Raw genomic sequence first — 13486 nt, forward strand, 5'->3', positions numbered from 1 at the left:
AGCAGATGACACTTGGCTGACGCTCGCAGCAGATAACGCTCGGCTGAAGCTCGCAGCAGATGACACTCGGCTCACGCTGGCAGCAGATGATGTTCGGCTCACGCTTATAGTAGATGACGGTCGGCTCACGCTCGCAGCAGATGATGCTCGGCTCACGCTTATAGTAGATGATGCTCAACTCACGCTCGCAGCAGATGACGCTCGGCTCACGCTCGCAGCAGATGACGCTCGGCTTACGCTCGCAGCAGATGACGCACAGCTCATGCATATAGTAGATGATGCTCGGCTCACGCTCGCAGCAGATGACGCTCGGCTCACACTCGCAGCAGATGACACTCGGCTCACGCTCGCAGCAGATGATGCTCGGCTCACGCTTATAGTAGATGACGCTCGGCTCAGGCTCGCAGCAGATGATGCTCGGCTCACGCTTATAGTAGATGACGCTCGGCTCACGCTCGCAGCAGATGATGCTCGGCTCACGCTTATAGTAGATGACACTCAGCTCACGCTCGCAGCAGATGACACTCGGCTCACGCTCACAGCAGATAACGCTTGGCTGACGCTCGCAGCAGATGACACTCAGCTCACGCTCACAGCAGATGACACTTGGCTGACGCTCGCAGCAGGTAACGCTCGGCTGAAGCTCGCAGCAGATGACACTCGGCTCACGCTCGCAGCAGATGATGCTCGGCTCACGCTTATAGTAGATGACGGTCGGCTCACGCTCGCAGCAGATGATGCTCGGCTCACGCTTATAGTAGATGATGCTCGGCTCACGCTCGCAGCAGATGACGCTCGGCTCACGCTCGCAGCAGATGACGCTCAGCTCATGCATATAGTAGATGATGCTCGGCTCACGCTCGCAGCAGATGACGCTCGGCTCACACTCATAGTAGATGACACTCGGCTCACACTCGCAGCAGATGATGCTCGACTCACGCTCGCAGCAGATGACTCTCGGCTCACGCTCGCAGCAGATGACTCTCGGCTCACGCTCGCAGCAGATGACACTCGGCTTACGCTTGCAGTTGATGACTCTCGCTCACATGACGCTGATCAGTGTCCGATGGGTTTGGGGCCTCCGGACTCTCTCGGTGGTGAAGGATTGGGCAGTTTCAGTTTGAATCCCCGATCCTTTTGTTCTCTGTGCAGATCAAATGCTGCCTGAGCAGATCACTCCTCTCCCATAAATATTGGGATGAGTGCTCTGGGTGCGGGGGAGCCGGAGAGCTGACACTTCTCAGGTATATCGGCACTGACTGAGCGTGCACCGTGGAGCAGTCACTCCTGGTTAATGTCTTACCTTGTCGCTGCCCTGAGATCAGAGATGCCACTATCACCCGAGGATGTCTGCGCAGCGCAGGGTTCATCTGATTATACAGACAATCTCATATTAGTGGAATTCCTGAGATATTCTCTTTACTGGGATCCTTTCTCTGCTCTTTATTGGGCGTTTCTGTTTATAAAATAAGCACAGATCAATCTCTGGATAAAACTTCCAAAACTTTCTAACTTTGTGTTTCTATTTCTCATCATTTCAAGTTCCCGATATCTCAGTGAATCAGAACAATCTGGTTTCTACTCAGAGGCAGGAGTCCTGTATGTATCTGGTCTCATCTGAGCAGTGGATACAACTGTATCCAAATACAATGTTGCAACTGCCTTTCATTGTGGCCAGCCTAAGGCACACCTGTGCAATAATCATGCTGGCCAGCCTAAAGCACACCTGTGCAATAATCATGCTGACCAGCCTAAGGCGCACCTGTGCAATAATCATGCTGGCCAGCCTAAGGCTTACCTGTGCAATAATCATGCTGGCCAGCCTAAGGCATACCAGTGCAATAATCATGCCGGCCAGCCTAAGGCACACCTGTGCAATAATCATGCTGGCCAGCCTAAGGTGCACCTGTGCTATAATCATGCTGGCCAGCCTAAGGCACACCTGTGAAATAATCATGCAGGCCAACCTAAGGTGCACCTGTGCAATAATCATGCTGGCCAGCCTAAGCCGCACCTGTGCAATAATCATGCTGGCCAGCCTAAGGTGCACCTGTGCAATAATCATGCTGGCCAGCCTAAGGTGCACCTGTGCAATAATCATGCTGGCCAGCCTAAGGTGCACCTGTGCAATAATCATGCTGGCCAGCCTAAGGCATACCTGTGCAATAATCATGCTGGCCAGCCTAAGTCGCACCTGTACAATAATCATGCTGTCTAATCAGCATCTTGATATGTCACACCTGTAAGGTGGATGGATTATCTTTGCAAAGGAGACTTGGGAAAAAGGCCTTTTGTGCACATAGAAAAAGTCATATGTTTGATGATGCTCATGAAAAATAGGAGCAACAACAAAGTGTCACATTTATATTGTATTCAGTGTTCAGCTCCTTTTTCATCGAGTTGCATTATTGTAGCAGATGCCGGAAAGTGATTCACAGATTATCTTCTCCCACAAATGTTTATGTCTTAAAGATTTTAGGTCCAAAGCCGAATTTACCTGAAGGAGATGAGGACGCAGACCAAGTGGCTGATGTGACGAACAGGGGGAAGGCAAAGCTGCACATGGTGAGAGGGAAGGAGGTCATTAGCTGGTAGAAGCTGAGATCTGTGAGATATATATTGTATCATCTATGTGAGGGATATTTATTTATACAACCCCCACTGTTATGACCCGATGTTCAATGACTACCATGAACACCATCCACCAGAGTCATAGGTAAAACGTACCGACCGCAAGCCCTGAACTTAACACCACACTAGAAGTAGCCGGGCAGCATACCTGACAATCCTAGATGCCTCAAACCCAGCCGGAGGACTACATAACCTACAAGGCAGAAAGTGGAAAAAACTATCTTGCCTCAGAGCAGATATCCCTAAAGAAAATAGGCAGCCTCCCACATGCACAGACTGTGAGCAAAGATGAAAAGACATACACAGTAAGAGCAAGACGGAGCAAAGAGAGGCCACACTATACTAAATACGAAAGACAGGATAGGGAACTCTTGCAGTCGGCATGAAAAACCCTATCAAACGTCCTACACGGAATGTGCAAAAAGGAATAGTGATCTAAAGCCCGCTTTACACGCTTCAATATATCTCACAATCCGTCGTTGGGGTCAAGTTGTAAGTGACGTACATCCGGCATCGTTTGTGAGGTGTCTGCGTGTGACATCTACTTGCGATCAGGATTGAACGCAAAACCGTTGATCGCAAACACATCGTATCATTCTCTAGAATTGAGCGTTTTGTTGCACGAACCTAGTGAATTGTAACGTGTGACATCCCTCATACGATTTCGGTGTCTGATGCTATGTGCGCAGGTGTGCGCTCTGCACCACAGCTTAAAAAAGGTCCGCTTCAGAGCGCAGCTGAAAAGCTGCGTTCTGAAGCGCCTCACAATGTCTGTCATGCACTAATCTCTGTCAGTCGGTCACTATCTCTGTCCCTCACTCTCTGTCCATGTCAGTCTATCCCCCTCTCTCATATACTCACCGATCCCCGATCCCCGACGCTGCACGGCATTCACACTGCTCCGGCGGCTTTTACTGTTTTGAAAAAGCCGGCCGCCCATTAAACAATCTGGTATTCCCTGCTTTCCACGCCCACCGGCGCCTATGATTGGTTACAGTGAGACACGCCCCCCACGCTGAGTGACAGGTGTCACACTGCACCCAATCACAGCAGCCGGTGGGCGTGTCTATACTGTGTATTGAAATAAATAATTAAATAATTAAAAAAAACGGCGTGCGGTCCCCCCCAATTTTAAAACCAGCCAGATAAAGCCATACGGCTGAAGGCTGGTATTCTCAGGATGGGGAGCTCCACGTTATGGGGAGCCCCCCAGCCTAACAATATCAGCCAACAGCCGCCCAGAATTGCCGCATACATTATATGCGACAGTTCTGGGACAGTACCCGGCTCTTCCCGATTTGCCCTGGTGCGTTGGCAAATCGGGGTAATAAGGAGTTATTGGCAGCCCATAGCTGCCAATAAGTCCTAGATTAATCATGTCAGGCGTCTATGAGACACCCTCCATGATTAATCTGTAAGTGACAGTAAATAAACACACACACATGAAAAAATCCTTTATTAGAAATAAAAAACACAAACACATTCCCTCATTACCAATTTATTAACCCCCGACAAACCCTCCATGTCCGGCGTACTCCACAGTCCTCCAGCGTCGCGTCCAGCTCTGCTGCATGCAGGTGACAGGAGCAGCAGAAGACACCGCCGCTCCGGTCACCTCCACGCAGGTAATGAAGACAGCCGGCGATCAGCTGAGCTGTCAGTGAGGTTACCCGCTGTCACAGGATCCAGCGGTGGATGCAGCGGTGGCCGCGGGTAAGCTCAGTGACCGCTCAGCTGATCGCGCTACTCACCTCAGTTGCTGACTGGAGCTGACCGGAGCGGAGGTGAGTAGCGCGATCAGCTGAGCTGTAACTGAGGTTACCCGCGGCCACCGCTGCATCCACCGCTGGATCCAGTGACAGCGGGTAACCTCAGTGACAGCTCAGCTGATCGCCGGCTGTCTTCATTACCTGCGTGGAGGTGACCGGAGCGGCGGTGTCTTCTGCTGCTCCTGTCACCTCCATGCAGCAGAGCTGGACGCGACGCTGGAGGACTGTGGAGTACGCCGGACATGGAGGGTTTGTCGGGGGTTAATAAATTGGTAATGAGGGAATGTGTTTGTGTTTTTTATTTCTAATAAAGGATTTTTTCATGTGTGTGTGTTTTTTTACTGTCACTTACAGATTAATCATGGAGGGTGTCTCATAGACGCCTGACATGATTAATCTAGGACTTATTGGCAGCTATGGGCTGCCAATAACTCCTTATTACCCCGATTTGCCAACGCACCAGGGCAAATCGGGAAGAGCCGGGTACTGTCCCAGAACTGTCGCATATAATGTATGCGGCAATTCTGGGCGGCTGTTGGCTGATATTGTTAGGCTGGGGGGCTCCCCATAACGTGGAGCTCCCCATCCTGAGAATACCAGCCTTCAGCCGTATGGCTTTATCTGGCTGGTTTTAAAATTGGGGGGGACCGCACGCCGTTTTTTTTAATTATTTAATTATTTATTTCAATACACAGTATAGACACGCCCACCGGCTGCTGTGATTGGGTGCAGTGTGACACCTGTCACTCAGCGTGGGGGGCGTGTCTCACTGTAACCAATCATAGGCGCCGGTGGGCGTGGAAAGCAGGGAATACCAGATTGTTTAATGGGCGGCCGGCTTTTTCAAAACAGTAAAAGCCGCCGGAGCAGTGTGAACGCCGTGCAGAGCCGGAGATCGGGGATTGGTGAGTATGAGAGAGGGCTGCTAACTTCAGTCACTTAGGAGATTAGCGGTCACCGGTGAGTCTTCACGGGTGACCGCTAATCAGGGCGCGACACAGACAGAGCCGCAGCATGACAATGAAGTCGGGTGAAGTTCACCCGAGTTCATTCTGACAGTGCGGCTCTGTCTGTGTCTGCTGTCATCTGCCATTCAGCTCTGCTACATGGCTGTCTGTGTCTGCTGTTAGCGGCCATGTAGCAGAGCTGAATGGCAGATGACATAGTAAAAACGCATCCCACATTACACACGCTTGGCAAGTCAATAAAAAAAAAAAAAAAAGGTGCCCAATGCATACGTCACAGAACACATGATCTAAAGGATCGCACACAAAATTGACCAATTTAACATAGACTACTAACGCACGTGTGACAGCAAATGAACGACCAACGTGAAATCTCATAGATCCCGTATGCAACCTGGGCGTGTCACATCGCAAATGCGATTGTACAACTAATTGCAACGTGTAAAGTGGGCTTAACACTCGCAGGTTCACAATCCGTACATGACTCTGGTGAAACTGTAGGGAAAAAACCTAATTACCCTGCCGACTAACCCTTACTAAGCTAAATAGCATAGACTGACTAGGAATATAAATCTTCCTTACCTGAAGGCACAAACAAAACAGGATACAATACAAAAAACCTTCAGAGATAATTCACAGAAGGAATAAACAAATAACACACAAAAAGTATGAAGCAAAACCAAGACCTTATCTTAGCTTGATAGCGGGGAAGCCAGGAGGACAAGAGACAGATTCCTATAGTCTCAGGAATTTCAGACAACTGGCAGAGACAAACAGTCAGCACACGCCTGTATCCAAAATCAAGGTTTGCGCTGGCAACCAGGTGTGAAGAACTGAGGAACAGAATCCAACCCACTAACATCAACAACCACAGGAGGGAGTCCAAGAGCGGAGCTCCACCAGACAGTAGTCACAACACCCCACCCCCTATCCACCACCATTGGCCGATCACTATCCTTTCTACAAACTTTGCACATATCAATAGTATCAGAGAATGCATCTTTCAATGTAATCTAATAGAATATATTGTAAGAGAGATCTGCTTCTTTCTCCATTTATGAGCCCCTTCTCCTCTCCCGCCTCCTGAACTTATCATGAAAAATAACTAAAATCTGTTCTTCCCCAAACCCGCTAATATGCCCCTCAGGATCAAGGTCTGGCAGCTCACTGAGGGATCAGATGCCTGTTGGAGTCTGTAGAGGAGGCGGCATTAGACAGAGTAACGCCGAGCGAGCCTCTTCTTCTTACAGTGTTTTATCTCACTTCAGAGCAGGATTCTCGGCTGCACTGCTCAGTCCTGCTGAATTATGTCCTCCATGCTGCTGCTGCTGCATCTTCTCACCACGAGCTACACAGATAGATCGAAGAGCAGGAATCGATCACATCTATGTGTCCTGTATATGGGAGACAGTATAGCACCTAATCTCTACCCACTAGCTCAGAGACAACTGAAAATTAGGGCAAACTGCATCATACAAATCATATAATGGAAGATCTTGCGTTATTCCTCATGTGCACGCAAAAAACATTCTTAAAATAACAAGTGCACAGTTATTGGATGTATAATACTTTGTGCGTCAGAAATCTCTATGTATATGCATAAAAAAGTGATGCTGCTCTATCACCGCTCCTCGCTTGTACAGTCCTGGGCTTCTTGCACAGTTACAATTCATCCTTGTGTGTTCTCTGTGTCTCTTTTGCTCAATGGGTGAATCTTTGTAAGGTTGTCAGTCAGGCTAAGTCAGTGGAGAATCAGCAGCAAAAAGGAGACACAATGAGGAGTTTTTAGTCAAGATAAGTGGGAAGAGATTCAGCAGCAGCAGGGAGGAGGGACACTGAGGAGCTGTCAATTAAGCCAGGGAGGTGAATGTTCAGCACCAGCAGGGAGGAGGGACACTGAGGAGGCACCATTCAGGCAAATTGTGGGGAGATTCAGCAGCAGGGAGGAGGGACACTGAGGAGCTATTATTCAGGCTAGGTGGGTAGAGATTCAGCAGCAGCAGGGAGGAGGGACACTGAGGAGCTGTTATTCAGGCTAGGTGGGTAGAGATTAAGCAGCAGCAGTGAGGAGGGACACTGAGGAGCCATCATTCAGGCTAGGTGGGTAGAGATTCAGCAAAAGGGAGGAGGGTCACTGAGGAGCCATCATTCAGGCTAGGTGGGTAGAGATTAAGCAGCAGCAGTGAGGAGGGTCACTGAGGAGCCATCATTCAGGCTAGGTGGGTAGAGATTAAGCAGCAGCAGTGAGGAGGGATACTGAGGAGCCATCATTCAGGCTAGGTGGGTAGAGATTAAGCAGCAGCAGTGAGGAGGGATACTGAGGAGCCATCATTCAGGCTAGGTGGGTAGAGATTCAGCAAAAGGGAGGAGGGTCACTGAGGAGCTATCATTCAGGCTAGGTGGATAGAGATTAAGCAGCAACAGGGAGGAGGGACACTGAGGAGCCATCATTCAGGCTTGGTGGGTAGAGATTAAGCAGCAACAGGGAGAAGGGATACTGAGGAACCATCATTCAGGCTAGGTGGGTAGGGATTCAACAACAGAGAAGAGGGACACTGAGGAGCTATCATTCAGGTTAGGTGAGTAGACATTCAACAGCAGCAGGGAGGAGGGACACTGAGGAGCCATCATTCAGGCTAGGTGGGTAGGGATTCAACAACAGGGAGGAGGGACACTGAGGAGCCATCATTCAGGCTTAATGGGTGGAGATTCAGCAGCAGCAAGGAGGAGGGACACTGAGGAACCATCATTCAGGCTAGGTGGGTAGGGATTCAACAACAGGGAAGAGGGACATTGAGGAGCTATCACTCAGGTTAGGTGGGTAGAGATTCTACAGCAGCAGGGAGAAGGGACACTGAGGAGCCATCATTCAGGCAAATTGGGGGGAGATTCAGCAGCAGCAGGGAGGAGGGACACTGAGGAGCCATCATTCAGGCTTAATGGGTGGAGATTCAGCAGCAGCAAGGAGAAGGGACATTGAGGAGCCATCAGTCAGGTTAGGTGGGGGGAGATTCAGCAGCAGCAGGGAGGAGGAATACCAAGGAGCCATCATTCAGGCAAACTGGGTGGAGATTCAGCATCGGCATGGAGAAGGGACACAGAGGAGCCATTATTCAGGCTAGGCGCATGGAGATTCAGCAGCAGCAGGGAGGAAGGACACTGAGGATCCATCATTCAGGCTAGTTGGGTGGAGATTCAGCAGCAGCAGGGAGGAAGGACACTGAGTAGCTGTCAAAGACTAGGTGGGTGGAGATTCAGCAGCAGCAGATTAACCTTGCACTTTCTCAAAGGCTTACACAGCCATTTTGATATGAATTTCAGGCATCAGTTTCATTAGGTTTAAAAGATTTCTTTATTAATGCATGTATTATAAAATTGGGTGACAGATTTAAAATTCATCGGCAGGACTACAAAAAGTCCCAGTGTTGCTCTGGCTTTAAAGGGAACCTGTCACCAGGATTTTCCTTTTTAAGCTGCGGGCACCACCAGTGGGCTCTTATATACTGCATTCCAGAATATAGTACTGTATATAGCCCAGGCCGCTCTGTATAAGATAAAAAACAGCTTTATAATGCTCACCTAGGGGGCAGCCCGGTCTGATGGGCATCGCTGGTCTCAGTCCGGGGCCTCCTCTATCCTGTGCTATCGCCGTCCTCCTTCCCTGCTTCGTGTGGAGGATGCGTCCTATGTCATCCACACAGAGGCCTCCATTGTGCTCCCGCGCATGCACACTTTGATCTGTGCTGCTGAGGACAGATCAAAGTATTGTAGTGCGCATGCGCAGGCGGTCTTTGCCTTTTCCCCATACCTGCGCATTACACTACTTTGTTATGCCCTCAGCAGGGCAGAATGAAGTGCGCATGCGCAGGAGCACAATGGAGGACACTGTGTGGATGACATAGGACGCGTCATCCACACAGAGATGGAAAGGAGGATGGTAATAGAAGGAAGAGAGGAGGTGCCGGACCGAGACCAGTGTCATCCAATGGACCCGACTGTCTGCAAGTGAATATAATAAAAGTGTTTTTTCCGTTCTACACAGTGGCCTGGGCTCCTATATACAGTATTCTGGAACGCTGTTTATAAGAGCTCACTGGTGCTGGCTATTAAACTCTTAAAGGACTGGAGCCTGACAACTACACTCTATACTTCTGCTGCACCTGAGGCAGCAAGGAAGCCTTAACACTAAAGAAAGTCAAGCCAACCCCCCCAACACCCTCCCCCTCAAAAAAATCTCATTCCACAGAATTATCATTAATGTTAGATTTAGTGACAGGTGTCAATTACACATCACACATTATAGGTTTCAGATGAAACTGGATCCATGACGATAACCACGATTTCAGAGGAAAGTCCGTTCTCCAAGTTCATGTACTAATGGTGGTTCTAGCAATGCATTCATGTTCTGATGAGGTTTTTGGTGATGTACAGTATTCATGTACTGATAATGGTTCTGGTGCTGTATTCATGCAATGATGATGGTTCTGGTGAGGTGTTTATGTACTGATGATGTTCTGGTACTGAATTTACCTGAAAGTCAAACCAAACCCCCCCACACACCCTCCCCCCTCAAAAAATCTCATTCCACAGAATTATCATTAATGTTAGATTTAGTGATAGGTGTCAATTACACATCACATATTATAGGTTTCAGATGAAACTGGATCCATGACGATAACCACGATTTCAGAGGAAAGTCCATTCTCCAAGTCCATGCTGCTGACCGAGGAATGTTTCATCTTGTATGGTGGAGACAAGATCTTTGTATGGAAAGGTAAAAATAATAATAATAATAATAATAATTTAGAGATGAAGCTTGAAATTCGAATTCTGCAGCTTTGAAGAATTTTTTCCTGAAATTTCATGGTGTGGCCGATCAGTTCACCAGGTTTTCTGTATGTAATGTGAGCAATCAGTGGCTTGTTACCAAGTTATACAAAAATTATCCTTTTTTGGCAGCTATTTTTGATTTATTTTTCCTGTACAGGGTAGAGCTCCCGGCAGCATTACCATATAACTACAGAACACAATGTAAAAGCAGGAGAGGTGTGGCTAGTGTGGCTGTCTATCAGCAGTAGCAGCAAAAGTACAGTATAGAATATGATGGTTATGTGCAAAACTATTGGGGGAGAGCGAGTAGTTGGGACATTTTCCCTTAGCACAATCAGCCTGGGGGCAACATCAATTGGTCCAACGGGTCTCCCATTTTCCACCCTTGAGATTTGGCCACTCTCTGACCCAGTTGTTAAAATGATGGCTCAGAGATCAGATAAAAGGCTGCCTCGTTGATGTCAATTGTACTCATGTATTTTAGGTGCATTCTTCTACTGATAATGTTTCTCATGATCTACGTTCTAGTGATGTATTCATGTAGTGATGTGGTCATGGTAATGTATTTATGTCCTGATATTGCTTCTGGTGCTGTATTCATGTACTAATGGTGGTTCTAGCAATGCATTCTTGTTCTGATGATGTTTCTGGTGATGTACAGTATTCATGTACTGAAAATGGTTCTGGTTCTGTATTCATGTAATGATGATGGTTCTGATGAAGTGTTTATGTACTGATGATGTTCTGGTACTGTATTTATGTACTGATAATAGTTCTAATGATGTATTTCTGTAGTGTTGATGTGTCTGATAATGTATTTTTGTACTGTTGATGGTTCTGGTGATGTATTCATTTAGTGATGTTGTTCTGGTGCTGCATTCATGTACTAATGGTGGTTCTAGCAATGCATTCATGTTCTGATGATGTTTTTGGTGATGTACAGTATTAATGTACTGATAATGGTTCTGGTGCTGTATTCATGTAATGATGATGGGTCTGGTGAGGTGATTATGTACTGATGATGTTCTGGTACTGTATTTATGTACTGATAATAGTTCTAATGATGTATTTCTGTAGTGTTGATGTGTCTGATAATGTATTTTTGTACTGTTGATGGTTCTGGTGATGAATTCATTTACTGATGTTGGTTCTGGGGATGTATTCATATACTGATTGTGGTTCTGGTACTCATGGTTAACTTGGTGTTACATTCATGTACTGATGGTTATTCTGGTGATGCATTCACACACTGATGGTTATTCTGGTGATGCATTTATGCAAAGATGGTTATTCTGGTGATGCACTCATGTTCTTTTGGTGGTTCTGGTGATGCATTCATGTTCTGATGGTGGTTCTTGTGCTGTAATCATGTACATCATTTTCATTGTAACTTTGGCTGGTCAGCCAGTGCATCTGAGTTTTGCTGAATGCACCAATTTTCCGCAATTGCAAATAAGAGATCTTGTCCATCGTGATAAGTATGCTGTAGCTGCCTCAGCTACTTGCTTTAGGCCTTTAAACCAAAGGAAGTGGAGGAACATTGGGTCTGTGGATAGCCGAAAGGACTCTTCTGGTCAGTCATGCGATCAATAGGCAATTTGCTTTCAAAAGCATGAGAAAAAAATTCATCCAATGTGCTTTTACAGACAAATTGTAAAAGTGTGACTATTGAACAGTCGTGCCTTTATTTGATGTTAACTATACAGTATATAGTAGATAGATACATCTGCTAAACCTTATCTGTGTGGTCGGTTGTTACAAAGTATTAGTCTGGAGCGCTGGAGGCTAAGCTCACAGAGCGTTGTGCAGACAGGACACTTGTACAGATAACCCCCTTTTCAAAATACATTTTTCAGGCAAAAAGTCTAATAAGGAGGAGAAAAGCACGGCGCTGAAGACGGCAGAAGTCTATCTAAAGAAGATGAATTACGACGCCAACACTCAGGTATTAACTCCGGACTGGAAAGAAAGGAAATCTATTGTTTCCAAACATAATTTTAGGGCAAATTTACATTACATCCAGTGTAAGGATATATGACACAGAGATGGAGCTGTAAGGGACGCACAAGTGTTATATTTCTAATTATTCCGCTAATTGAGCTCCTCCCTGCTTCTGTTACAGATCATAGTTCTGCCGGAGGAAGGCGAGACCCCGATGTTCAAACAATATTTCAAAGACTGGAAAGATAAAGAGCAAAGTCAGGGCTTCGGGAAAGTGGTGACTAAAGAAAGGATTGCAAATATTAAGAGAACTGCGTTTGATGCGAAATTGCTCCACAGCTCTCCAAAAATGGCTGCTCAGTACAACATGATCGACGACGGCTCAGGAAAAGTCGAGGTGATTTAAGTTTTTTTATTCTGTTTAATGTACATTTCTATAGTACCACCTCCTATGTGGTAGAATATAACTACTATAATACTGCCCCTATGTACAAGAATATAACTACTATAATACTGCCCCTATGTACAAGAATATAACTACTATAATACTGCTCCTATGTGGTAGAATATAACTACTATAATACTGCCCCTATGTACAAAAATATAACTACTATAATACTGCCCCTATGTACAAGAATATAACTACTATAATACTGCCTCCTATGTACAAGAATATAACTAGTATAATACTGCCCCTATGTACAACAATATAACTACTATAATACTGCCCCCTATGTGCAAGAATATAACTACTATAATACTGCCCTCTATGTACAAGAATATAACTACTATAATACTGCCCCTATGTACAACAATATAACTACTATAATACTGCCCCCTATATACAAGAATATAACTACTATAATACTGCCCCTATGTACAAGAATATAACTACTATAATACTGCCCCCTATGTGCAAGAATATAACTACTATAATACTGCCCCTATGTACAAGAATATAACTACTATAATACTGCCCCTATGTACAAGAATATAACTACTATAATACTGCCCCTATGTACAAGAATATAACTACTATAATACTGCCCCTATGTACAAGAATATAACTACTATAATACTGCCCCTATGTACAAGAATATAACTACTATAATACTGCTCCTATGTACAAGAATATAACTACTATAATACTACCCCCTATGTGCAAGAATATAACTACTATAATACTGCCCCTATGTACAAGAATATAACTACTATAATACTGCCCCTATGTACAAGAATATAACTACTATAATACTGCCCCCTATGTACAAGAATATAACTACTATAATACTGCTCCTATGTAAAAGAATATAACTGCTATAATACTGCCCCTATGTACAAGAATATAAC

General features: G+C 46.0%; 1 protein-coding gene across 2 annotated transcripts in view; it reads left to right on the forward strand.

The window, feature by feature from the left end:
* LOC142244620 (scinderin-like) overlaps positions 1–13486 on the forward strand; it is an 83013-nt gene that overhangs the window by 41655 nt on the left and 27872 nt on the right. For both annotated transcript variants that reach the window (XM_075316876.1, XM_075316877.1), the window contains exons 5-8: positions 2473–2565; positions 10013–10139; positions 12052–12140; positions 12318–12533. In XM_075316876.1, the coding sequence (XP_075172991.1) occupies positions 2473–2565; positions 10013–10139; positions 12052–12140; positions 12318–12533 (525 nt within the window). The remainder of the gene's footprint in view (positions 1–2472; positions 2566–10012; positions 10140–12051; positions 12141–12317; positions 12534–13486) is intronic.

Source organism: Anomaloglossus baeobatrachus, chromosome 6 (genome assembly GCF_048569485.1).
Source record: "Anomaloglossus baeobatrachus isolate aAnoBae1 chromosome 6, aAnoBae1.hap1, whole genome shotgun sequence".
NCBI classification, from domain to species: domain Eukaryota; kingdom Metazoa; phylum Chordata; class Amphibia; order Anura; family Aromobatidae; genus Anomaloglossus; species Anomaloglossus baeobatrachus.